At 41.4% G+C, this 27,891-nt stretch overlaps 1 protein-coding gene across 1 annotated transcript in view; it reads left to right on the top strand.

The window, feature by feature from the left end:
• The window catches only part of LOC145403926 (uncharacterized), a 407,720-nt gene extending 380,077 nt beyond the window's left edge, over positions 1-27,643 (top strand). Inside the window, exons 15-31 of the mRNA XM_080275528.1 lie at positions 190-345; positions 579-731; positions 1,261-1,549; positions 2,290-2,399; positions 3,085-3,301; positions 3,791-3,949; positions 7,325-7,459; positions 9,322-9,554; positions 9,627-11,235; positions 11,459-11,604; positions 13,351-13,522; positions 14,180-14,313; positions 16,828-16,970; positions 20,385-20,529; positions 21,812-21,935; positions 24,019-24,180; positions 26,777-27,643. Coding sequence (XP_080131654.1) covers positions 190-345; positions 579-731; positions 1,261-1,549; positions 2,290-2,399; positions 3,085-3,301; positions 3,791-3,949; positions 7,325-7,459; positions 9,322-9,554; positions 9,627-11,235; positions 11,459-11,604; positions 13,351-13,522; positions 14,180-14,313; positions 16,828-16,970; positions 20,385-20,529; positions 21,812-21,935; positions 24,019-24,180; positions 26,777-27,469 — 4,780 coding nt within the window. The 3' untranslated portion in view covers positions 27,470-27,643. The remainder of the gene's footprint in view (positions 1-189; positions 346-578; positions 732-1,260; positions 1,550-2,289; positions 2,400-3,084; positions 3,302-3,790; positions 3,950-7,324; positions 7,460-9,321; positions 9,555-9,626; positions 11,236-11,458; positions 11,605-13,350; positions 13,523-14,179; positions 14,314-16,827; positions 16,971-20,384; positions 20,530-21,811; positions 21,936-24,018; positions 24,181-26,776) is intronic.
• The last annotated feature ends 248 nt before the right edge of the window (positions 27,644-27,891 follow it).

Here is a 27,891-nt window from a genome sequence, read left to right as displayed (position 1 = left end):
AGATTGAAGGAAGTTAATTCTTGTTGAGTGGCGGACATATATGGCCCAATGAAGGCCTCCATGGGCCAGACTGCAAGCTTCATATGAGGTACAATTTATACTACTGTAATTATAAAACTAGCCCTGGGAGGGTAAATGTCTTTCAAAGAATCAGCTTTACAATGGTTTAAGTATATTTCTCCTTGACAGTGATGACCTCCAGAGTCTTAAGCAGCCACTGTACAAGGCAGAACTAATGGCAACGATGGAGCCAGCTAAGGTACAGCTTCATGTCCCACCAAATGGACTTACCACGGGCAGGAAGATACTCGTTATTGTAGACAAGAACAGTTATGAGAATAATTGGTGAGTGGGAGTACTGGATGATAATGATGACTATGAGAATAATGATCATAATGGAAATGATGGTGGTAGTGGAGAGAAGTGTTATTGTATACATATGCAATTTTGAACCTAAACATTGATCTTCTTCATAATGATAAGTAGGGAAGTAGGAAACAATGACTTTTGATACCTAGTATTGCAGTTTTTGAGGGCAAGCACATTTTTTAGAGGACTAATTGCAATTATCCTGGCAGGACAGGAGACAACAGTACAGTAGAGGACTATGGTGCAGAGTACAAGGTGAGCGCTTGGTGGTCAAGCTGCCTTGTGTGGAATGGCAGCCAGTGGGACCCCAACCTATGCACAGTCAACAGTAATGAGTCATCCTGGGATTATACAGATTGCAGGTAACTGGGAAAGCTTTATGTACACTGGGTCTTGGCTTCATATTCTTTTTGGTTAACTGAGTCCAGGATTATATTTCTCCTTTGAACTGAAGACCGAGTATGAATATTGTCAATACATGTCATCTCTCTGATGATCGTTTTACCGTTAACTCCTTGAGTCTGATGGATGTGGATGTGGATGTGGTTGAGAAGATTAGGAGAAATACACTGAGGTGGTTTGGACATGTGGAGAGAATGGAGAATGAAAGACTGACTAAGAGGGTGTATGTAGGTGAGGTGGAGGGAGGGAGAGGGAGGGGTAGACCGAGGATGAGGTGGAGGGATGGAGTTGAGAGGTATATGAGGGAGGGGGGGGGTGAGTTGGAGGGAGGGTAGTCAAATGGTGGGTGACAGAGTGACTTGGAGGTGTTTTGTCTGCGGCCACCCTTTGCGGGATTTGGGCGTCGGGCTATAGGTAGATAGATAGAAAAATGATCATCAGGAAAGACAAATGAAGAACTGATTATATAATGTTGCTCTTGCCCTACAGCTGCAGGACGGAACATTCTGTGTATGGTGCTCAAACAATACCAGTCTTGAGCTCAGAGGACAAACAGAGCGTGAATGAACTGATGCTGCAGGAGACCTTCATGGCACTGTACTTCCTGATTGGAGTGGGGGTGACATATTTGGTCCTGGCCCTTCTCCTGCAGACGTCAGAGAGGCACAGACTGAGGCGCCGCAATATTTGGCTGCGAGACAATCGGCCAGAACATGACTGGGCCTACCTCCTCACCATCAAGACGGGGACCCAGTGGAATGCTGGCACTACCTCAAAGGTTAGGATTTAAAGGTTTGATAGCTTCGACATGTGGAGCGAAGAGAATGGAGAGGGAGAAATTATCTAGGAGAGTGTGTGAGTGAGGTGGACAGAGAAAGGAAAGGGGGAGGGAAAGACCAATATTGAGGTGGAGAGATGGGATTGAGAGATATATGAATGTGGGTGGCGTGAATTGGAAAGAGGGCAGTCTGATGCCTGAGGATAGGGAGACGGAGACAGTTCATTTGTGGCCATTCCCTCCCAGGTAATGGCATTTGGCTATAGATGGATAGGTAGGAAAAAACAGTGACCCATTGAGACTGAATTGTTTCTTTGGTGTATTCAAACCTTTTGATGATTATATTCAGTTGAAGATAGACCTCAAGGAAATAAAGGTGTTAGATATAGCCTTAATAAACTCATAAGTACAAAAGATCTTTTGTAAGTTGAATAAAATCTTCTAAAGGTAGCAAGAATACCATGAATAATGCCTCATAACATTAAAGGGGCTAACCTCTCCTTGGATCCCTGGTGGTCCAGCAGTTAGGTTAATGGGCTCTAACAAGGTGTTGCTCATAAAGTTTTAAATCCAAGGGATGAATTGGGTTTATTGTTCACGTAATGCCACTCAGGCAAATTTCTGGTCACTTTCATTTCTGCTGTAAAATCTGGACCAAGTAACCTAGCCCTGGACCCATGCTATCCTGATGGGGCAATAAAGGAATGGTTGATGGATGGATATTATTATTCTTATTCCAGGTGTATGCCATCCTGCATGGGACACATGGCATGAGTGAGACAAGGGAGCTTCAGTCAAAACAAACTGGGCAATTGTTCACACGTGGAGCCCTATGTACCTTCATCCTTACGTGAGTACAGTACGGTAGCCTTCATATGAAGTCTGAATAGTGCACACACAAACATGCTCTACTGATAGCCATGGTGTCACAGATGCAATTTTTAGAATACTTTTGAATATAGCATTAATGATAGAACAGAACTGGAACTGACTGTAAATTCTGAAGTACCAGTATTGCATCTTAACTATGGGTGATGTTCTTTTTGTTGGTGCTCTTGATGCTGTTATACATTTTGATTCATTTTAGGAAATGTTTCTGGTATAGAAGGTGGCTTATGGGGCTATATACTTTGCCTTAAGTCCATCATATTGTATCATATTGTCATATCGTTCATAAAGGCACCAACATGCTTACGTGAGTCAGCCTTGGTCACCTAATAGCTGCTCTCCACACTGCTTAATCTGTGGCAGCCTCTCTATTCAGTCCTAAGGTGAAAAACATCAATAGTAGGCAAAAATAAGGCTTTCCCCTTCACTCCAGTGACATTAGATTTGTGTCTCCAGACAATTTTTTTTTTTTTTCAACCCAGGAAGGATCTTTAGTTGTGAAAGTGTTAACTATGGCTGTGTCTAACCCTTCCAGTTTTAAAAGTCTTTCTCACCCTAAATAAAATTGTCTGGATATAGGAGAATATAGTAGAAAATTCATCATCAGATTCAGGTGGATAATAATGAATCTTGTCTCACTTCTGCAGAACCCCAGAGTCTCTTGGTGACATACTGAAGGTCCAAGTGTGGCATGACAACAGTGGTGGTGATGCCTGTGGGTGGTTTGTGTGTGAGGCCAGTGTGGCGGATCTCGTTTTGGGGGCGCGCTATGTCTACCCATGTTACCGCTGGCTCTCTGTCCACGCCGATGATGCAAAGGTGGAAAGAGAGATTACCTTGGAGAGCCCCACCACATTCTTGCAGGTAAGTTGAAGAGGTGCCTAGTTGTCCAAAACCAGCTGGTTTCCACCTGATAGAAAGCAGTTATGCTACATGCATCCCTTTACTGCTGGCTTTTGGTTGACTGACAGTGCAGAAGCAGAGTGAGCTACAGTATTACCTTAGATATCCCTACTACTCTCCTACAAGTAGATATTCTAATTTTTCAGGCATGTAATGGACCAAAGGAAGTAAACTGATCAGTTACCTATAGATGCTCCACGTACTCTGTTACCACTGGCTTTCTGTCTGCTAACAATACCAAAGTATGCTTTCAAGACATGCCTTCCTTTTGCTTGAACAGGATTATGAGTATTTCTGAATCATGTCTCTCTTTTACCTCATCAAGCACAGCTCCCTTTTGCCTCACCAAATGTGTCTCCCATTTGCCTTACTAAATATGTATCCATTTTGTTTCGCCAGATGTTTCTTTGTTTTTACCTCACCAAACCTTTCTCTGTTTTTCCCCACGAGGACTTTGAGCACTTCCTGCCACAGTATGCTAGTGAACACATGCTATGGGCATCCCTCTTGACCACCTCCAGCACCGCCAAACTCTACCAGCTCCAGCGCCTTACCATCTGCCTCATTGTTTGCCTCTGTCTTGGCACAGTCTCACTAAGTGTTGTGCAGGTTGGTATATCGAATTAGATTTCTCCTAATGGAACTGGGCCACTACCATAAAGTACTGAGTCATGGTTGCATGAATTCAGTAACACTTTGTTATAAGGTAGGAATAAGAAAAAAATGTATTTTAGTACTTTTAAAATCAGCCTTCCAGTCTGACTACACTTGGTCATTAACTGAACTAAAAGGGGTGAGAGTATGTCAGGTTAGAGCAGAAGTACTGTAGTTATCCCGTTGTTTTTGCCCCACTTTCAGATAAATGTAAACCCAGTAGACTGCAGGCTAGTTGAAGTTAGTCTCCTCGTATAGTTAATTTTATCTAACATTGTCTTAGCACCATCTCTGTCATTAACCCTTTAACCGCGGGCTTGATTTGCTTTTTCTTTCGGCACCCTCGGGCATATTCGCGCTCCGACGGACTCTCTAAAAATATTTGCCAAAAATCAGTTATTAGTCCTAGAATATTAAAATCACATATGCTTATGGCACATACCTTCAGCTTTCTCCTGGGGTGTTTGTTGAGCCTTCGTCGAGTACCGTAGGACTTGTGGAGACCTCTGAAGTTGGGTAACGAAGTCTCCACTTTACACTTCCTGACAACCTGTAATATGATTACCACAGCCTGATATTATCACTAGAAAGACTATTCTGTGATTCTCAAATAGTTTGGAATCCATATTCCAAAAAAAAAAAAAAAAACTGTGAAAACAATGAAAATTGCGAGGGCGTATGACCTTCCCACTTGCGCTAGTTCGCCGCTGGTGTTGTCATTTATTATTCATAAAAACACTCAGTCGTGGCACCAGCCCTGTTCCTAATTCATGTTAGTGATCAGAATGTCTCATCTGTCACCCATAATCCCACTCACTCATATGCAGATGACTCAATACATGACAGTTCCTTCACACTTAAACACCCATGTACAAAGTTTGATAACTCTAATTCCCACTTCAGTACAGCAGTCTCCATCAGTCAAGACTTATCTGAGTTCACTGAGTCGGGACAAATTAACATTGTCTTATGTAATGCTAGGAAAACCAGATACAGGTATATCCAGTGTACTGATAGACATATATTGCATGATTCCTTTATTTCCTACAATGCAGCCAATAGTTGTGTCTCAAAAAGTATTGAAATTCTTGGTGTTTCACCTAGCAGTACCCTCATTTGGACCTCTCATATTAGATCACTTGCTAAAACACCTCAGAGAAACTTGGATTATTGTGTAGAATCCGTAACTTCTTCACTGACGAGCAGTTAGGTATAATTTAGAAAAGTCCTGTGCACTTCCAGCTCTGATATTTCTCACCCATCTGGAGTGTATGTGGATAGGTTTCACCAAAACAACTGGACAAATTTCAGAACAAACCTATAAGAATTATTAATAACCCAGCAAATTACAAATGAATTACCTCACAAATAAGTAAGACGGAATGTTGTCTCCCATTATTTTATGGATACATTTATGGTAGATATTCAAAGTTGCATCCATTGTGCCACCTCTCCACGCCGGCCCCTGTAGTACATGGGCATCTAGCAGCACTCACGACGACTGTCGCATTGCCGTAATGGAGAACTGCCAGTCAGAATTCATTTATTCCCCAAACTGCTTCTCTTTGGAACTTGCTTCTTCAAATTAGTTCCCCCCAAACTTCAGTCTACAGCAGTTCAAGTCCAGCTGTTACAGATTTTTTAAAATGAATGGAGGACACCTGTATTCTGATGTATGGAATTTTTTTCTCCCATCCTCTGTTCATCTTCAGTTTAAAAAAATAAAGTAAACTGAAGTAGATCATCAGGCAGTGCCAAGAATAAAGTACAGAGTACATCATTGGATTGAAAGGGGTTAATTAAGACCCTTAGCACCTCTTGTCAAAAAGAGTAGTTTTCATAAAGTTTTGTAATAATTATTTCTTTAATAAATGCTGTCTGTGTTGTATTAAAAAGAAAATAAACAGCATACGGGAGAACAGTTAAAGTGTAGTATGCAAAATAGTTAAAGAGAAGCTGCAAGAAATCCTCCCAGGTTGATAACAGTGTGGGTTTTAGGTGGTCTTTTTTTCCCAGCTATTCTTGCTACCTACAGATGACCTTTTTTAACATATGAGAGACTTTTCAAACTGGAGGACTGATATTTAGCATTCACAACTCCATTCACTGCTTTAGAATATTCAGAAGCAAAACAGAGCTGTCTGATGGTAGTGAGAGTACCAGTATTTATATTGAAGAGAATATGATTATATGTACAGTGAGTCCTTGTTATGTCAGGGATATGTTCCTAAGTATAAAAACTTTTTCAGCCAACTGGTACTGTAATTAGTGAGAAATCAGCTGATCAGGTTTATAGGTAATACTGAAGGTTTTAAGGTATTTATTATGAGTTTATTGTTGATATGGTTGTCTTGACTAGAGAGTTTATTGTTGATATGGTTGTCTTGACTGTAGTTACCTAACTCAAGGACCCAACACCTCACTGGGAATGTTTTCCCCCCCAGTCTGAGCAGTGTGTGCTTATAGCCTCAAATGCATAAGCTTCAATGGGGGGAAAGGTTTTTTTTTTTTTTTTTTTTTTTTTTTTTTTTTTTTTTTCTCATGATGATTCAAAATGAGTCAAAACTGTGTTAGTGTGAAGAGGAACTGATGATGCACTATGACTTACTTGTCGGTGTTGGTCTGAAGGGATGCCAATTAGGCAATGCTGGACAGAAATATTCACCAAAAATTATTTTTTAGCATGAAATGCGTCAATATTTGGTACTTGATAAGGAAGGGTTTTCTATTTCCAGGCCAACTCTCTCAAATAATTGGCATTCTCTCAGTTTTCGGTTTGGGGGAAGGGTGTGTGTGTGTGATTTTTGACAATTTGCTCAAAAACTTTTGGTCATATCAGAATTCAGAGAACACCACATGAAACCTCATGAAATTCTGCATCTAGACATAGGTTTAGCTCTTGCAGTATGTGGGCAAAATTTTGTGCTAGAGTGTAGAACAGTTACTTTCACTGTTGAACAACAGTATTCTCACCATATTTCGGTACTTCCACAGTATTGTACATGTACTCATAAATGTTGTGTGCTTTTATTAGCGTATCATATAGTATAAACATCAGGGAAGATGATGGTATACAGTTGATACCATTATAAGCAATTATTGGGGCAAATAAAATACATGGGAATGTTTTCCTTTGTTCATGAGTCCAGCCTACCCTCATGGCATTTTTTCTGATCATGTCACACACACTTACAGAAGACTTTTGGTGTGCAAGGGGGTTAATACTGTATACATTCTAACAATCAGAAAAGGAGATTGGGATGATGATGATGATGATGAGAGTGATGATGATGATGATGGTGGGTGATTAACTGTGCGCTTTCCTTTTAGGGCATGAATACGGAACACAGCATGATGGTGCCGGACATGCACATTGAGCCACTGTACTATGGTGTGGTGATTGCAGCAGCATTGTTACCTGTACAGTGGCTCCTCGAGATGATTTTCAAGATGAGCAACAGACTGGTTGGTATCCAACTTATAAGAAGGTAGTAGGGGAGTGAAAGATAAAAATGGAAAAATGTTGGTGGAGAAGGGAGAAAAAGTGAGTAGATGGAAAGGAATTGTCCATCCGTCCATCATCCAATCCTATGTTGCCTCATGAGGAGAGTTGCCAAGTCGCACCCAGCTCTACCTGCAGAAACCCAACTGAAAACCAGTCCAAAAGTAGCCCAACACAAATAATTATTTTAAAAATCCTCCAGTGCAAAATTAGTGTATTATAATAATAATTCATATATAGGTCCCTATTAAGGCTTGAAATGATCACTTGATTCACATTAACTTTATTTGCCATAAGTAAAATATTGTCCATAAAACAACAGTGATTCTGTGGGAAATATACTTATCATCACAGTAGGTAATACAGCATGCAGGTGAAGGTTTTTTTCTCTCCCTCCGAGCCAAGTTTCCATCATACTTACGTTATTCAAAAATGTATATGATCATCACTGTGTTTCTTTGCTGTGTACATCATATGTGAAATTTCCTAACATCATTTTGTTTGGTGTGAAATCATTACAACACATTTTATGTCTTTGCACATATGCTCTAACATGACGAGTGTTTTCAACTGTTTCATGCTGCAGTCTGTTTCTTAATATATTTTTCACTAAATTATATTGAGAGAAAACCATCTCTGCTGCAGCATTGCTTGCTGGCAATGATAGTAGAGATAAAACAAAACTGTCTAATTCTTGGAAGCCCTTCTCTCAACTTGTGATGTGGTTTAACTCCAAACTAGACCAAAAAAAAAACCGACAGTTTTCAGACCAGCCTAAAAAAACGCAACCCGCGACCGGTATAATTTGCCTGCGTAAGAGCCACAAAACCAGCCCAATTTGACAGGAAAACTGTGATCTTGGCAACCATGCTCATGAGGAGCATAGGAGCCAGGGGCTAGGCAAGTTGGTCCTGACATTTAAGATGAGAGTGACCAGCCTCACTCATCCCTGAGTGACCTTACATGAGCAATAAACCTCAACCACCCCTTGGATAACCCAGCATAGTAAATGGGTTTCCTGGTGTACAGGAAACCATTTGGCTTGTCACTCATTGTAGTCACCTACAGGCAGAAGGAAGAGGAAAGAATGAAGGAGAGAGAGAGACAGAAGAGGGAGTATAATGTCACCTGTAGGCAGAAGGATGAGGAAAGAATGAAGGAAAGAAGGATGGAGGAGAGGAAGTTTAAATTTAGAAAATGGAAGTAATGCTTGTATAAGTGGCTGGGAAATGACTGGGAGAAGGAGAGGATGAGAAGGGAGAAAGAGATCAATAGAATGAAATTAGTGAATGTAATGAAAGTAAAAATGGGAAAAGCCCCCAGATTGATGGAGTGTGTGGTAAAATGTTGAAGCTCAGGGGAGATACAGTAGTACTGTGGAATGGGTATGGTAGATGTGCAAATTGGCCTGGGAAGAAGGTAGAGTCCTGGAGGATTGGAAGTCAGGAATAATTGTTCTGTTGTACATTGGAAAGGGGGAAAAAAAGAAGTGTGTGGTAATCATAGGGGCATATGCCTTCGTAGTGTTATTGGAATAGTATGTGGCAGGATACTTTTTAGTTTTCTAATTTGTTTTTGTATTTCTCCATGTAACTCAGCTCCAAGATGCTTCAGTCTAGTAACTTTTCCACTGTTGTGACTCTTGACACCTGTCCTTACAGCCAAGTTCAAACTTCATTTCTATACTTACATACATTCCAGTATGGCCTATTAAAGCAAGTCTGTAATGCACAGGTATCCCTTCTGTCCATGATATCAGATCATTTGGTCAGTAACTGGTAGGTCTCTAACAGTACAAAATACTGATATTTTTCTGGTTGTACAGGAGGAGAAGGAGTATAATGCCAAGGCTGTGCTGGACACCCTTAGAGCCACACAAGCAACACAAGCCAGAGTCCAGCTTGAAACAAGGGAGGAAGATGAAGTAATCCAGGATTCTGAAGATGAAGATGACATTTATGACCCCAATTCACACATCTGGCAGAATTTAGCAGCTTGGGCCCAGTCAACAGAACTCCCCAGCAGCAATAAGACTTGGCTCCTCCACCCAGCCCTGAAGTTTACTGAAGAGCAGCTGGATGGGATGGAAATTACACTGAGGTCAAGACAAGGCACCAGCATTGAACATAGATGTCATAATAATGGACAAAGAAATGGCAGTGAACAGAGAAACCCCTCCTCTTACAGTGCTGGAGTAAGACCTGAGCATCAGGAGTCCCCAGTGGAGCATGTAGAATCTTCCCCGGCAGACCCTATTATGGTAAACCAATCAACTTCTGGTCCTGCACAACCTGGAGAAGGGACCAAAAAATGTTCCTCAGTATTCTTTGATTTTATGTCATCATTTTGCAGGGGCTTTAACTTCATCCTGAACAGAGGTGGTTGTGGAAACAATAGGAGTGTGGAGAAAGAGGAAGGAGCATGGAAGGAAGAGCAAGAGGAGCAAGAGGAGGAAGAGGAAGATGAGAGAGATGAGTTGAGAGTGGCTTCTTCAAGTATGACCTTCATCTTGTCACAGTGTGTCGGATGGATAGTCTGTTGTCTCTTTGTTGCCCTGTGTTGCATGGTGCTGTTTGTGAGGGGATCTTCAATACCACTGGACTATGCAGCACTGTGGTTGCATATAATCTATGTAACACTGTGCTGTTCCATTTTCATCATGCAGCCTCTTGTGGTAGTTATTTATACTCTGTATAAGGTGTGTGTGTATCGTTGGCTTGGGTGTCGAGGCTGTATCAGCTCCTGTGTTGCCGTGCCATTGGACCAGGTGGTGGACATATGGACCCGATACCAGGCTGCCCTAACTACCTCTCAGACACACGCTTCTGTGCATCACTCTCCAAACACAGAAAAACTGCTCGAGGAAAGGCAAAGGATAAGGGAGCTGAGATTTGCCCGACCCCCCAGTGAAGACCAACTACTGAGCAGTCGTGCCAAGGAGATGGAGAGAGCTAAAGTACAGAATTTTCTTATAAGTACAGCTGGACACCTGCTGTTTCTGATATTGCTCTGCATCATTGCCAGCAATGCAGATGTGACCCAGCGATTCATTCTCAACCAAACTATCTACTCTACATTGGAAAATGGGACTTGCCTGGATGAGGCACGTTACTTAGATGCTTGCTTGAACACGGATGCCAATATTTCATCGTGCAACCAACAGCTAAATGAGAAGTATATGAGTTTCAACAAAATACAGTCAAAGGATGACTGGTGGAAGTGGGTGTACTCAGAATTATTGGCCATTACTTACAATGAAGACAAGAATTACAGCACTTTCAATATTTTCTGTGACTCCAACAGTGTATTAATTGGAATGCCTCGTCTCCGCAAATATGACAGCAGCTCGCAGGAGTGTGAAGCCAGCAAGGTCTGGATTGACAACACATCTCTGGCAGACCTTTTGAATGTCAAGTATTGTTACCCTGATTATGTAGATGAGGTAGCACACTTATTTGGCTTCAACTCCAACATGGATAAAGAATATGAATGGGATGCCCACTTCCTAGCAGTAACATATGGAAAGTACAGCCAGTATAGCTACACTGACAGCAAACAGGACCTCTCTACATCACAATTCAAACAAAGGTGGAACTTCTATATGTTGCAGACAAGTGGGTGGCTGAACAGTAATACAACACGTGCAGTAGTGACAGAAATGTTGCTATACCACCCACAGACCAACTTGTACACTACAGTAAACCTCCTTGCTGAGTTCCCATCTCTGTCTGGTGCAGAGGTAAACATATTTTAGTTTTACCTAATGATACTGTCAGGTGATTATATTCTACTGAAGATAGGGTAAGGTTGGGTAGGGTAGGGTATGGTGGGATTAAGGCATTTAGCTATATTGATAAATAAATAGATAAGTAGATAGATATATAAGAAAGCAGATTTTTGGATAGGTAGGTAAGATAAGAATGGACACAAATTTATTTTTGTTTATTTTTTTCAATAACCAGGTGAGGACAAAAGTGTGGTCAACTCATCTAGAGCGGTACCAGGGGCAGCTATCGTTGGTGTGCATGATTGCAGAATTGATTTTCTTGGCAGTGAGCATGCACTATCTTCACAGGGCTACTGTTTACATCTATGCATCACAGTTCAGGTGAAAATTGGTTCAGAGTTAATGCTGAATGAATGGGGAGAGAGAGAGAGAGAGAGAGAGTGTTACTGTATAAGGAAAAGTTAGTATCACATAGACATTGCCATCCATACTCAGGAGATACTGTACTTCATATTTGCATGGGAATGGATATCCATTTTGCACTCATGAGATTTGAAGATCCTGTTGAGATATCATTTAAACTGCTGTCCTTTAGTGCTGTTAACAACACCCATGGGTAATCTATTCCAGGTGGAGCAGATCTTGTCTGTGAAAAAGTTTTCAAAATAGCTGATGTTAAATCTATCCAGTTCCAGCTTCCAACCATGGTTACATATTGAGTTAATGTTGAGACTAAGCATTATATAGATTCAGGATTGTCAGACTCATTCAATATTTTAAACACTTCAATGAACTGAGCACGTAGTGTGTGAGTTTCTAATGAAAACAGTCCCAGAGCCCTCAGGCAGTCCTGATAATTCAGTCACTTGATGAATGGAATAAGTTCTGTAGCTCTAGCCTGATTTCTATCAAGTTGGGCTGTGTCTTTCCTGTATGTAGGTGACCAGAACTGCACAATATACTCCAGAAGCAGCTGTATTAAACTGCACATTATACTCCAGAAGCAGCTTTATTAAACTGCACAATATACAGAAGAAGCAGCTGTATTAAACTGCACAATATACAGATGAAGCAGCTGTATTAAACTGCACAATATACTCCAAAAGCAGCTGTATTAAGGGGTTTTGTGGTATAAGAAGTCTATCTGTCTGTCTGTGTCTGTCTGTCTCTCTCTCTCTCTCTCTCTCTCTCTCTCTTTTCCGTATAATAAAATTGCGTTAGGATGTTGCCAGTCAATTTCTATTCTTTTTTTCTTGGCTTCAGTTCACTGTTTGGAGAATTTTAGGTTGCAAGTGATCAGTACACCTAAGTCCTCTTCCAAATCAGTCATCATCAGAGTTCTCCCCAAAAGTGAATATTCAGACCTAGGATTTGCCTGGCCAGTATTCACCACCTTCCATTTCACCAAGTTAAATTGCTTTTGCCATGTCTCGGAGCATTCCCCTAGCTTACACAAGATGAGAGATACAGAGAGAGAAAGAGAGAGAGAGAGAGAGGGAGGGAGTCACTGTTTACATCTGTGCATCACATTTCAGATAAAAATCAATTTATAGACTGTGGCTTATGCACTGTGGCTTGAGTCTAGAAGTGACAGGATGCCTATTCATTATGTATAACACTACCAGAAGCATAGATCAATCTTCTACCCCTAAATGTTCTGGCATACTCCAAAGAGGGCTAATTGGGATTGGCTCCTTTTTTTTTTTTTTTAACAATTTGACATGGTGTGTGAGTACAGTACTATTAAATGTTGTGATAACTATCCTGGCCTTATGATATGTGACAAGATCATTTAAGTATACTACCTTAACCCCTTCCCTGATGATGTTTGTTTGCCTTATGATATGTGTCAATATCACCAAGTATGCAAAGTTAACCCCTTCTCTGATGATGTCCGTTTGCCTTATGATTGGTGTCAAGATACTAATTATGCAATCTTAACCCCTTCTTTGATGATGTCCTTCATGTTTTATTTTTGTTGGTTTTAGCTTAGGAGAGACTTTATGAGGTCCCCCTAAATGGTACGTATTCATGAACAGTATTTGGTACCCAGAAAAAAGAAAATTCTCAGGATGAAAACATTATCTGACAAGAATACAACCATAAGACTCTTCCATTGTCCTGCAGGATCTGGCGCAGTGTGTGGGGACTTATGGACATAATAATGACTATCTTGGCATGGACGTACCTGGTTTGCCTCATGCTTCGTGTACAGATTGCAGAGGATGCCATGTGGCAGCTCAGGGTGGCCTATTTCTGCAAGTTTGTCAATCTTAAGGGACTAATGACTTGGGATCGGGTAAGTAATGGAAAGTTGTAGTATTTATAGTAGTACTGTAGTAATAGTAGTAGTATTTTGGTGGTATGTAATAAATACAGATTTTTTTTTTGGGGGGGAGGGGGGGGGAGGCAAATAGATGAGGCCTGTGATGGTATAACCATGTATAGCCCTACTTCAGTCAGGGTAAGTTGATCAGTCTTCAGGGGCTGGGATGTTATCTTTAAATATCAATTTTAACCCCCTCCACACTCGCCTCATATGAGGCGCATAAGGGGTTAATGGGCTCTCGACTTTGGATGGGTTAAGTACCATACTTGAATTGTAGGAGAGGGGACTGGGGATGTCAGAGGTGTGTTCTCAAAATTATGTCCTCCAGCCACCTTTCACTAAACTGTGTGTAACATACACACAGTTCCCTGAGGGTATTGTTGGAGGGTTGTTGGTGGTGTACATCCTGTGTAGCCTCAGTCTTAATTGCCTCCATCCCTGCTTGAGTGTGGGTGGTGTGAGTGAGAAAGAGGACAGCCTGATGGTGGAGGACATGGTGACATGGAGACAATTCGTTTGTGGCTAGCCTACCTTGGATTAAGGCGTTTAGCTATATCCAGATCGATGAATAGCTAGATACCCTTTTCTGAATGCTGAATAAATTCTGCTCACCCTTCACATACACAGTTCCTGGAGGGTGTTGTTGGAGGGATGTTGGCGGTACACACCCTACGCTGCCTCAGTCTTGCCCGACATCATCCTCACTTGAGGCACCTCTCGGCTGTAATTGCAGCTGCTGCTCATGATGTCTTTATCATCAGGTTAGACTCTGCTTCCCTATTAGCTGTTCATCATCATCATCATCATCATCATCATCAATCATCATCATCAATCATCATTATTATCATCATCATCGTCATAGTCGTCATCGTCGTCATCACCAATCATCATATCATCATCATCCATCATCATCATCAATCAGTCAATCAATCAATCAATCAATCAATCAGTCATCCATCATCATCATCATCATCTGAACCTTCTTTCCCACCCTAGGGTAGGGTGAGGAGTAGCAGCATCCAGACAGCCTAAGTTTGCCCAGTACAATTGGCCACGCTTCCATTCACTCATCATTCAAGCCCATGAAATCCTGGCTCCATCAGATAGGGCAAAAAATTTTCATCACGTTCTGTAGCTTCACATTTACCTATCTGATAGAATCAGTCCGAATGCTGTCACATTAAAAAGGGGTGCCAGATCCCTGGTCATGTGCTTCTCCACACAAAATTCATCCAGGCAGCCTTCTCTTGCCAGACCCTTAGCCTCACCAACTTCCATACCTCTCATCCACTATATCCCTCTGCCTTCTTCTTGCCCTACCTTGGCTCCTCTCTCCTTCAGATTTGCTCAGTTATACCTTTTTCACCACTCTGTTGTCATCCATTCTCTCCACATGACCGTACCATCTTAGGACACTCTCATCGATTCTGGTGTCCACAGACTTTCTCACTCCAAATCTTTCACAAATCACATCATTCCATATTCTGTCCACACTGTACACCACATACATTCCTCAGGAGTCCCATCTCCACTGCTCTTACTCTTGACTTTTCATTTTCATGCCACAACATAGTCTCACATGTGTATGTTAAAGCTGGCACTAACACTTCTTCATGTAAGCCTTGTGCAGCTGCAACACTCAAGCCTCTGTTTTTTATCAAGGCCTTAACAGCACCAGCTACTTTCCTTCCTTGTGGCATTGTACTTTCTGCTTCTTTTGTTCATTTTCCTCTTTTTTCTGTCACTACCCATGTATTTAAACTCTCTCCAATTCCAGTCTCTCTCCATTCACCGTAACATCACACCGGAAGTCACCTTCTCCCACAATAGCAATCACTTTACTCTTTTCTACATTTACTCTCAAAGCACAACGCTTACAGATCTTTCATTCATCATTCATCCATCATCCAATCCTACGTTGCCTCATTAGGAGCATAGGTGCCCGGGGCTAAGCAAGTTGTTCCTGACATTTAAGATGAGAGTGACCAGCCTCACTCATCCCTGAGTGGCATTATGTGAGCAATAAACCCCAACCACCGCTTGGATATAAACCTTCACTGGCTCAATCCGATTGGAGTGCAATAATTACCCACTAAACCACCAGGCGCCAAAATTTGGTTATATGGTTACCACCCAGCGTAGTAAATGGTTTTCTGTTGTGCAGGAAACCATTTGGCTTGTCACTTAGTGTAGAGTCACCCACAGGCAGAAGGAAGAGGAAAGAATGAAGGAAAGAAAGACAGAAGAGGGAGTGTAAAGTCAACCGTAACAGAAGGATGAGGAAAGAATGAAGGAAAGAAAGACAGAAGAGGATGGAAGGAAAGAGGGATGGAGAAGAGGAAAGGGCAGACACCCAAGAGCAGCACTACATTGAGTGAATGGATGATGAGCGCCCCCACCTACCACAAATGCTCATCTACAAAATTATGCACTAGTCTACCAAGCTCTTGTCTGGTATTTGCAGGTAGCACTGCATCATCAGCATACAACAGATTTGAGATATTCCATCCATCACCATTCATTACCAATGCCATCCCTCTCTCTATTACTTGTATTCTCATTTCTCTCGTCACCCCATCCATATATATATGTTGAACAACCATGGGGTCATCACATAGCCTTGTTGCATGCCCACATTGATCGTGAACTAATCACGTAGATGTGCATTTACTCATACACTTGCCTCACTGCCATCATAAAAATTCTGGATGGCACCTAACAGCTTACCAGCTGCATTATACATGCACAAAACCTTCCACAATCCTTCTCTGTCGACTTTGTTGTATGCTTTTTCCGGCACCATAAATGCCATAAACACCTTATGGTCCTTCTCACATGCCTTCTCCACTGTCTGTCTAACTGCAAATATTGATCCACACATCCTCTGCCACTCAAAAGCCACCCTGTTTGTCGCTCACTAGGACTTCTGATCTCTCTCTTATTTTGTAATAATTCTTCCATATACCTTCCCTGCCACACATAGTTGACTTATTATTACTATTATTATTATTGTTTTTTAATTTTTATTGCTTTTCCAGTTACTGTATTATTATTATTATTATTATTATTATTATTGGTATTATTATTATTGTTACTTTTATTATTAATATTATTTTTATTATTATTATTGCTATTATTATTGTTATTATTATTAGTATTATTATTGTTATTATTATTAGTATTTTTATTATTGTTATTATTATTAATATTATTATTGTTATTATTATCATCATCATCATCATCATCATCATCATCATCATAATTGTGTGTTGCAGTATCGTGCTACTGGTGTTTCTGTTTGCCATAACACACCTTGGCCACTCATGGTTCAACACAAGCATATGGGAGTTCCACAGTGTTGTTGAGACCATCCTGACACTCTTCAAGATTGTTATGGCACACCTCCCATTCATATCAAGTGAGTCAGTGGTTGTTTACAGTATGTCCTGGCATTCAGTAGCCACTTCGTTTTCATCAGACCGAAGTGGGGCACTCACAGCTTAGTACAAAGTGTTCATTGCCAGAAATGTAATGAGCCTTAGTAGTAGTAGTAGTAGTTCCCTAGGCAGTCTGGCTGAACAGCCCCGAGTGCCTAAGGAAGTCCACAGCCAAGACCGGGCTTTCCCACAGAGCTCTCAAGGAGTGTATGTTGTGTTGTTGGCACAAGTGATTGTGTGCGATGCAGTCTTCCATAATGTGCAATAGTATGGGGTGCTGTGTTGCATCCTGGACTGGTGTCAGCGACGGAGTCATCCGGCCTCCTCTGATAACTCAAGAGGGCTGTATGATGCCCACATCTCAGCCTGGCCAGGTGGATCCTGTCCTCACAAGGGTGGTAGGATTCAGATGGGTGGATATCAGGAGGCTGTGCATGCAGCTGTGTTGTCTTTAAGTGACTGAATGGAACGGTGAGTAATTTGAGAATGGATATGCTTATGGAAGCTGGTTTGAGGCAGGCGAGGGGGTAGAAATGACACTATTTGTGAATGATATCATGCGCTGGGTGTAGTTTTGATGTTCCTTGGTGTGTGGATGTGCTGCCATGTAGTGTAGTGGATGGTGTGGGTTTGTGGAGGCTGCGGCAAGAATTTGTGTTCCTTTCAAGTCTAGGTGATCCTTGAGGACTTTGGTTTCTTGGAGTAGGTGGTATGTGGGTGTAGTAGCTGTGCAGCCTGTGATTATTTTTATGGCCTTTCTCTGTATGGTCAGTAGAGTGTTGTGTTTTAGTGATGTCAGAAGCCCAAGCAGGGCTTGCATAATTCATCACTGAACATATGTATTGTTTATTTACTGTGGTGGTGGTTTCTTTGTTGTGTCTGAATGTTGTATGGGCAAGTGACCTTAAGGTGTTGAGTCTTTGTGTTAATTTATCTTTAATGTTTGTGATGTATGTTACACCAAGTGTTTTGAGTGTGTGTGTGTGTGTGTGTGGTAGGGAGTGTTGTTTATGGTGAGGTGTGGATTGTGACTGTGTTCTGCTGTCCAGTTTGTGAGAAGGGCCACTTTAGTTTTGTCTGGGGCTATTTTGAGCCTGTTTGTGGTGATCCAAACGTGTAGTGTGTTGAGGTAAGGTTAGAGGATGTGTGCAGCTGTGTGTACATGTAAGTGTTATGTCATCCACATAGAAAGCTGTGTATATTTGTGGTGTGTGAGGTGTGGGTATGTCATGCATGTATAGATTAAAGAGAGTAGGGGACAAAACAGATCCTTGGGGGACACCAGCTGTGGAGTTTCTGATTGATGACTGACCGGCAAATGTTGCATGTGCACATCTGCCTGCCATATAGTTTGCCAGCCATCTTTTTGTGTTATTGTGTACTGTATGTTAAAAAAAAAGAAAAAAGGGTTTTACACCAGGTATTCCCGAAGGGCTAAGGCATTGCCCCTGGGTTGAGGTCTTTGGATTGGAGCATGTAGCATTTTATGACCGTATGCCCTTCCTGATGTCCACCAATGACCCGTGGGTGGATATTCTGTTTGTGAGGTTTTGGTGGGGGATGGCCTGGCTGAAGTGATGCTATCAAAAACTTTCTGTGTAAGGTCTGTAAGAAGAGTTTGTGGAGTGTAGATTCCTAAAACCATGTTGTGATGGGGCTAGGAGGATGTGAGGTATAACTAGTTATAATACCAGTCGTTCAGTGACTTTGAAGGGGGTGCAGAGAAGTGTGATGAGGCGGTGTGAAGAAGGTGACATGGGGTCTTTGTTGGGTTTGGGGATAATGATGATAGTGCCATGCTTCCAGATGTTGGGTATTATGTTATATGAGTAGCTGTAGTTTGATATGTTGGTGAGTGCTTGTATACCTTGTGGTCCAAGGTATTTAAGGTGTATTTTGCTTATGTTGTCTGGTCCACAGGCAGATGAGTGCTTAAGGTTGCTAATGATGTGCCTCGTCTGGTTGTAAGAGAAAGGTGCGAAGTCTGGGTCTATGGGGAACTGTCTCTTTCGTTGGATGACACATCTGTCATCGCTGTGGGGATTTAGATGGCTGACATGTGAAAAGTCATTGATGAGAGTGTTTGCTTGTTGTTTGTTTGAGGGTATGGTGTTGTCTGTTGTTGTGATGGCAGCATGTGATTGTGTAGTGTTACTGTTGGAGAGTGTGATGCTGTTTAGTGTTTCTTAGAATTTAATGGTGTTTATTTTGTGACCAAGTGTTTGGAGATAATTATTCCAATTTAGTTTTTTTGCTGTTATGATATTGTTTTTTTCAATTTTGAATTCTTGTATTTGTTGTATAGTGTCTTGTGTATGGGGTGTTGGGGAGTGATATAGGTTGTCGCATTACATGATGAGGCCTTGAATTTCTGGTGTGAAGTTGGGGTTGTATCTCTTTCTGTTGCCTTTTGGGGTATGTCTTTTATCTGCATTTTGAATAATTTTATTCAAAGTGTGCACAGCAGTGTTGATGTTTGTGATGGATGTACCGTTTAATCTATCAAAGTGTTGTTCTCTTTCAGTTGTGAAGACCTACCAGTTGGTTCTCATATAATTAGTGTATGTGTGTCTGTGGCCAGCTGGGGTGATTTTGGTTTTGGTAGTGATGTTGATTGGGAAGTGGTCAGAGTCAAGGGTTTTGACCATTCTCCAGGATGTTGTGGGGGAAAGGTTTGGGGAGCATAGGTACTGGCTGGGGATGATGGGAGGAAGAGGGGTTGGTGTGGGATATGTGTATGTTGATGGAGATTGTTGAGGATGAAAAGATTATCTGTTTGGGAGTGTAGTACCAGCCCCTTGTCTGTGTCAGGGTTGTTGATATGCCAGGCCAATGCCTTGGTATTGAAATCACCACTCAGGATGATGTTGGGTACCATATGTTAGTGATGTGGTGTATTTGAGGAGAGTAGTTGTGTTGTACTGTGGGGGTGACTGAGGGGGAAAGTATGTATTGGCAGTTGTTATGTGTGATTTGTTACCAGTGCGTATTTTAATTGATTGTATTTCTGTTGTGGTGTCATGAGCCTTAGAAAAGAGGCAAGAATAAGGCTTTCTGATAAATAGTGAAGTCAACTCTCCAGTCTGCCTATGCTTGTTCACCAGCTGTCCTAAAAAGGATAGGAATCTTTGTCAAGTTCCAGTAAATGTGCCATAACTTAATACAGTACAGGCCCTTTTATCCCAACTTACCTTTTTTTTTTTTTTTTTTTTTTTTTAATGAGGCTCTGTGATTACTAGTGAAGTCAACTCTCCAGTCTGGCTATGCTTGTTCACCAGCTGTCCTAAGAAAGGGTTAGGATTCTTTGTCAAGTTACAGTAAATGTATCATAACTTAATACAAGCCCTTTTATCCCAACTTATTTATTTATTTATTTATTTTTTTTTTACATTCAGGCATTGAGAGCCAGGCATCTGGGTACCTTTCCTTCTTGGGCTACTTCTATTACCTGATCACATACATCTTCCTATATCAGCTGACCAGAGCTCTCTTCATGGCAGCCTTCATATATGCTTACAAAACACATAAGAAAAAGTCAGGGTGAGTAATCTTTCAGGTTATTAATCTGTTTATCTGTCTGTCTGTATATTTATCTTTCTGTCAGTAGCCAGGTGCCCTAATCCCTTAAAGACCCATCATCATCTGTCAGTGTGTTTGGGCTTAGGTACATAAGAGTCCTAATATCATCGATCATACACAAGCTATTGTACCAAAAACTGGCGCGTGGTCTCCCTGCCTCTTTGATGACGTATACGGAGCCTAGCCAATGGAAAGTACAGTATCCGGTGGTGTCTGGCCTGATTGGTTCCCCTAGACATGATGTGGGAGCATCCTCCCTCCCTGCCATTTCTCCATCTCCCTCTGCTCCATTGGGCCCAGTCCTCAGTGTCTCCTCACATGCAAATCACCTCCCATACCCCCTCTAGACTATATTGGCTGTGTGTAGCAGACATATTCCCTCCCTTTCCCCCCCCTTCTGTGTTCCCCCACACCCCCTTCACCTCAGTAACGTTCCATTCTTGGTGTTAACGATTTTTTTTTTTTTTTTTTTTTTTTTACGGTCAGTTGTGCAGTAACCATTAGACGTATGAGAGCAAAATACAGTATACATTTTCTGGTGCCTTAACTCAAGCTCTTGAATCTGTATGACCAAAATTTACTTTGGTGCAATTTTTATTTTTTCTGTATATGCGAGGGGTAACAGTTTTTAGGTTTGCCATTCTTTGATGGTCATTAAAGCAGTTACCGATAGTGATATGAGAATGTTAACTGGGCATGCTGTTGTTTAGGTCTCCCTTTATTGTGTGTGTGTGTGTGTGTGTGTGTGTGTGTGTGTGTGTGTGTGTGTGTGTGTGTGTGTGTGTGTGTGTGTGTGTGTGTGTGTGTCTCTGTCTCTGTCTGTCTGTCTGTCTGTCTGTCTCTGTCTCTCTCTCTCTCTCTCTCTCTCTCTCTCTCACTTTCTGGACTCTGCCTCACCCCATCTCTGGGTTGGAGAAGGGATTGGGATGATGGTGATGTTAGATAGTTGCATAGTGCGTAACTAAGTTCAAAAGAAGTTATAATATTCACTTCCATGTCATATGCTTTCTTAATGAGTGGATGGATGTGCATCAACTGATAGCTATCCTTCTTTTTTTACTTTCCTGTTTCTGTATTTCTCCCACTCCATGTAAGATGGAAAGAGGGATAGGATGATGATGATGATGATGATCATGATGATCATGATGTAAGATGGAAAGAGGGATAGGATGATGATGATGATGATCATGATGATGATCATGATGATGATGATGGTGGTGGTGATGATGATGTATTCCCCCAGTGTTGATGTGAGATGGAAGGACATCGCAGGGTATGTGAAGGAACAGTCAAAGTCTGTGGCAGCAAAAGTTTGTCAGAAGAATAAATGGGAGGAAGAGAATCAACCTGTGGACAACACCCCTCCAGTAAGTGACAGTTGACTTTTTGATCCCCCTGTTGCACTTGAGTACAGTACAGTCTCTCAGCAGCATGATATAGGTTATGCAGAACCTCGTGCTGAATTATGTTTGTGCTGAAATGTGATATATTTACATGTAAAATAGGGGAATAGGATCTGGGAACCCCATACATATATATATATATATATATATATATATATATATATATATATATATATATATACAGTATATACTCAGTGTGGTTTGGCCATGTGGAGAGGATGGAGGGTGAAAGACTGACGAAGAGAGTGTATGTGAGTGAGGTGGAGGATGGAAGAGGGAGGGGGAGGCCGAGGATGAGTTGGAGGGATGGGGTGGAGAGGTATATGAGAGAGGGGGGTGTGAGTTGGGAGCAGGGCAGTGAAATGGCGGGAGACAGGGCGACTTGGAGGCGATTTGTTTGTGGCCACCCCAAACGGGATTGAGGCATCTGGCAATAGATAGATAGATAGATAGAGATATACTGGTATATATATATATATATATATATATATATATATATATATACATATATATTTTAGTTTTTGCTGTGTCCCATTTTATTTTTTGATAAGGCCTAGGGCACTGCCACTGGGTAGAGGACTTTGGTTTTGGAGTGTGTAGCACTTTATGAGCAGTTGTCATTCCTGATGTCTACCAATGACCCTTGGGTGGACTCAAACCTCTAACCCTTCAGTCAGAGCGCTCTAACCCACTGAGCTATGATTGCAAGAAGATTATTTATATACCTGTGTATATATATATATATATATATATATATATATATATATATATATATACTGTATCTAGTCCCTAGCCTGACAGATCTGTCATGCAAGGACAGACTGGAAAAGGTGGGTTTGCTGTCCTTAGAAGAAGAGAGAGGGGTGACATGATTGCAGTGATCTGCCATGATGGGAGTAGAAAAAAATGACAGAGATCTGCTGATATGGGATGGGGGAACAAGAGGACATGATCAGAGACTGAACAAGACAAGTTGCATGAATGATATTAAAAATTACAGTTTTCCGTAAAAATGCATTGACCCGTGGAATAACCTGGACAAAGAGATTGTCCAGTCCAAAAACTTAAATGAGTTTAAAACTAAGTTTGACATGTAGAGATTTGGAGATGGAACCCCATGAGTGTAGCTCATTTTCTGTATATCACAGCTAGGTACACACACCCACACACACATACTGTGGACCCTAAATTTCAGTTGCGTAACAATGGAAAGTCTGGAAAAAAAAAAAAAATCATTCATCTTCCATTAATGAGGGAAATTAATTTTGCATTTTTAAATCATCTGTTTAAAGTGGAAATGCACAAATATACAAATCTTTTACCTCCACCTTGCATTTGTCGGAAGGTGAGTTTGTTCACAGTACTGATGCACTTGGCATGGTGCATGCACCATGTGTGTGCGTATTTGCCCACTGAATGCGTAGTTTACTGTATATTTATGATGTATTTACGATAATGCTGAAAAGGTCAGGGCTCAGTGACAGCTTTCATACCTCTGCAGCAACACTTATTTCCATCTGTGCATCTCTCACCTTTACTGAATAACATTACCTTAAACAAGTCTTATATGTTTGGTTTCATGGTAACATGCTGGGGTACGGTAAGATTAATATGATTGATGAATTATGGAAATGGTTGATGAGTAGCCTTTAAGAGATGCCTAAGGACTGAGATATGTCAGGCTGTCTGACCATCTTAGGAAATAATATTACACTTTCTGTGTATCATACACCCGCAAACATCACCCGCTCACGAGAGATCTTATAACCTAATCCAGTCAAATGTTCATGGCCAGCTGTTTTGCTCCATGAGGAGTGTAGGATCACAGGACCAGGCTGTTCAGTCCAACACTTTAGGCAAGTGCCCAATGCTCGCCCACTTAGTAGCATCACAGGAACAATAAACCCCAGCCACCCCTCAGAATAGTAAATGCTTATGGGCCACATCCAATAAAAATGCCTTAACTCACAACAATACCAGGTACTATATCTAGAAAAATGTATGACGACAATGAAGTCCAAACTGACTGAACTGTATCACTCTCCAGGGCTTCTACATGGCTGAGTTGGAGCTTCAAATAGAGCAGGCGATGGGGCAGTTGGAGGTGCTGGCTGCAGCAATGGGCTCGATGATGGAACGAGTAGGGACTTTGGACACCACAGCTGCACCTTCACACCCACACCAGGCAGAGCGTATATGGACAGACTTGGTGTGTAAGATGTTGTATGTATGTATGTGAGTGGGGGAGGAGGGGAGGGTCTTTGTGTTTATGGGCTTTGTGATGGAGCAGGTGGAGGCTTCACCCACAATAACCACAACCTCACAACTGCACTAGGAACCCACGTGAACAGACATGGGGTTGTGTATGTGTAGAGGGAAGGGGGAAGGCTGTGTGTATGTATATATGTATGGGCTCTGTGATGGAGTGGGTGGTTGTTCACACACACACACACACACACACACACACACACACACACACACACACACACACACACACACACACACACACACACACACACACACACACACACACACACACACACACACACACACACACACACACACACACACACACACACACACACACACACACACACACACACACACACACACACACACACACACACACACACACACACACACACACACACACACACACACACACACACACACACACACACACACACACACACACACACACACACACACACACACACACACACACACACACACACACACACACACACACACACACACACACACACACACACACACACACACACACACACACACACACACACACACACACACACACACACACACACACACACACACACACACACACACACACACACACACACACACACACACACACACACACACACACACACACACACACACACACACACACACACACACACACACACACACACACACACACACACACACACACACACACACACACACACACACACACACACACACACACACACACACACACACACACACACACACACACACACACACACACACACACACACACACACACACACACACACACACACCTATAGTAAACACTGGTATTGAAGAGGAAGAAGTAAAAAACAAGATCACAAGAGACAAAAAGGAGATGGCAAATGTAATGAGCTTACTGAAGGAAGTATCAGAGGAAATCTGTAGTAAAGACATAGAGGAACACAAAAGGTTAGGGAAATATGAGAAAAGCAAGACAAGACCTCTAAAGGTGACTTTCCAGAGTGTAAACACTGTGGAAGAGATACTAAAAAAGGCAAAGAATCTTATGGAAAAAGAGGAGTTAAAAAATATATGGATAAAAAGATGCCTAACACAAGAGGAACTGGAATTACTGAAAGAGAAAAGGGAGGAAGCAAAAACAAAAAATGAGGGAAGATCAGAAGAGGAGAAGAAGAAATTTTTTTTACAAAGTAATAGGATTGCAGGTACGAAAGTGGTACACAAACAGGATGGAATAAAAAGGAGGACGGTAGTAGAACCATGTCATGACAAGTATATAAACAAGATGATAAAGTTGATGTACTCAAATGTGGATGGAATGGTATCTAAATTATTAGAGATGAATGATTATGTCAGAGATAATGAACCACAAATAATATGCCTAACTGAAACAAAATTAACACCAAGGATATCCAATGACATACTAAACTTAGAGGAATACAATATATGGAGAAGAGACAGAAATTTAAAAAAAGGAGGAGGAATTATAATATTAACTAAGAAAAATCTAAAAGTCAATGAAATAAAACTAGATATACCATCACAAGTAGAACTGATTGCAGTAGAGATCAACACATCTGAAGGTAAAATAATTGTAGCCAATTTGTACATGCCACCCAGATCAAACACATGGGAAAGAGATGAATATGAGGAAACACATTTATTGCCCTCCATTTAATGGACAGTGTTTGTTATAGCTGATGGATATCCAGTGGCCTTCATAGTGTCCATTAAATCCAATATCCAGTCTACTGAGGTCTATTAAATCTATAGTGTACTCATATCATATTGTTTATAATGGCCCCAACATGCATGCTTGCATCAGCCGTGGTCACCAAATGGCGGCTCTCCACACTGCGCAGTCTTTGACAGCATCCCTATTCAGCGTCTTATCCCTGAGGTCACACTCTGTGTCCTTGTCTCAGGTCTTTTTCGGTCTCTCTCTTGCAACCCAACCCTCGACGTTCACACCTCTTACCATTTGCTCCCAGTTGTCATCCCCCATATTCTCAACATGCCCAGATCATCTCATTCTACCCCTCTTCATCACAACACCAATATTTTCCAGTCCCATCCTTCCTCTGAGCTCGTCAGTCACATTCCTAGATCCCCCAGGCCTCGCATTCAGGGATGCACTACACATCCATTTAATCGTTGTCATGTCTGTACAGTTGAGCCCACGAATATCCTCATCCTTTACAGCCCAGGTCTCACTACCATACAGCATTACACTCAAAATGCTGCATTCTGCATCATCATCATCATCATTATTATTATTATTATTTTATTATTATTATTATTATTATTATCATTATCATCATTATTATTATTATTATTTATATTTTTATTATTATTTTATTTTTTTATGGGCAGTAGTAGTTTATTGGGAGACAACTGCCCTTGTCCAGGTTCCCCCAAAAAATCTACCACCTATTTCTTTAATTAGTATTATTCATGCTGATAGTGATTATATAGCTTTTACTATTCTGTATTAGTGTGTTGTTAATGAGCAGCTTGGTCCTAATTGCAAATATAATATTCTGAACCAGGGTGAAGAAGCAAGATGGCCAGCTGATGAAGATTCTAAGAGCACCAGTTCTTCAGAGTTCGAAAAAGTCTCAGAACCTGTGCTGCATAATCTGAAGGAGGTAACAAAAAATGTTGATAGCAACATCAGGCTAAAGCAACAAAGATCATGTGAAAGGGAAGAAAACATTGACAGAGCACTTGCAGAAACTGGGTTGAACCTCGATGCCTTTACTGATATTGAAAGCTGTCAGACAGAAATAGAGGCCCTGACAAGGAAGTGGATGATGCCTCCAACGGACCTTTGGGCCAAGAATGATGGTGGTCAGCTGGAGAAATTCCTGAAGGATGTATCTGCAGCCTCAGATGAAAATGTTACCTCTTTTGGAAAATACGGCAAGACACAGCTTAAAGTCAATTCCAAAGTTCATCCAAGTCATGAGTCACTCAGTCAAGCAAATGGAAGCAGCAGTGGCGGGTTTACAGGAGGATTGAATAATGCATTACTGAGCAGTGGACTTGGAGAAGCGTCAACAATCCCCTCATTGAAACAACATCACGTGCCAGAGGTTGTGGAACAGCCATCAAGTGGGTCAGCCAAAGGGATCAGCTCTCGACTATGTCGCACACAGACGCAGGGCCGGGGCAAAGGACACGTTGATGTTCTGGACATAGCTGGTCTGGATCTGAATAGTGAAGATGAGAGTCAGTGTTGATTGGCCATAGATAATGAATACTTCAGCTCAAAATTGGCCATAGATAATAAGTTCTTCAGGTCAAAGATTTGCCATAGTCATTACCGGTACGCCCTTCAGCTCAAGAACATGTACAGTAGTATATAGTAAGTTCTTGTAATGTTATGTTGATATTCTGGTTCTTGATATAATTTTTCCCCTTTCAGCAGCCTAAAATTAAAATCCCATCCTTTGAATGCTGGTTTACAACAGTAGTTTAACACGAGAGTATGATGCAGGTCACAAAGAAGTGCTGTGAAAAGGAAGTAGAGCTGTAGCATAATCTTTTTCTATCATCGAACTATATGAAGTAAGCTGCAAAAGGATGAAATGTAGGCCAAGTTAAGGTAAAATAACAATAATGAGAATGAGAGCCATTGTTGCTTGACGATAGTAATGAAAAC

Source organism: Coenobita brevimanus, chromosome 62, assembly GCF_032717465.1.
Source record: "Coenobita brevimanus isolate Jiangsu-jjx chromosome 62, ASM3271746v2, whole genome shotgun sequence".
NCBI lineage: Eukaryota > Metazoa > Arthropoda > Malacostraca > Decapoda > Coenobitidae > Coenobita > Coenobita brevimanus.
This window is presented reverse-complemented; position numbering and strand designations above follow the sequence as displayed.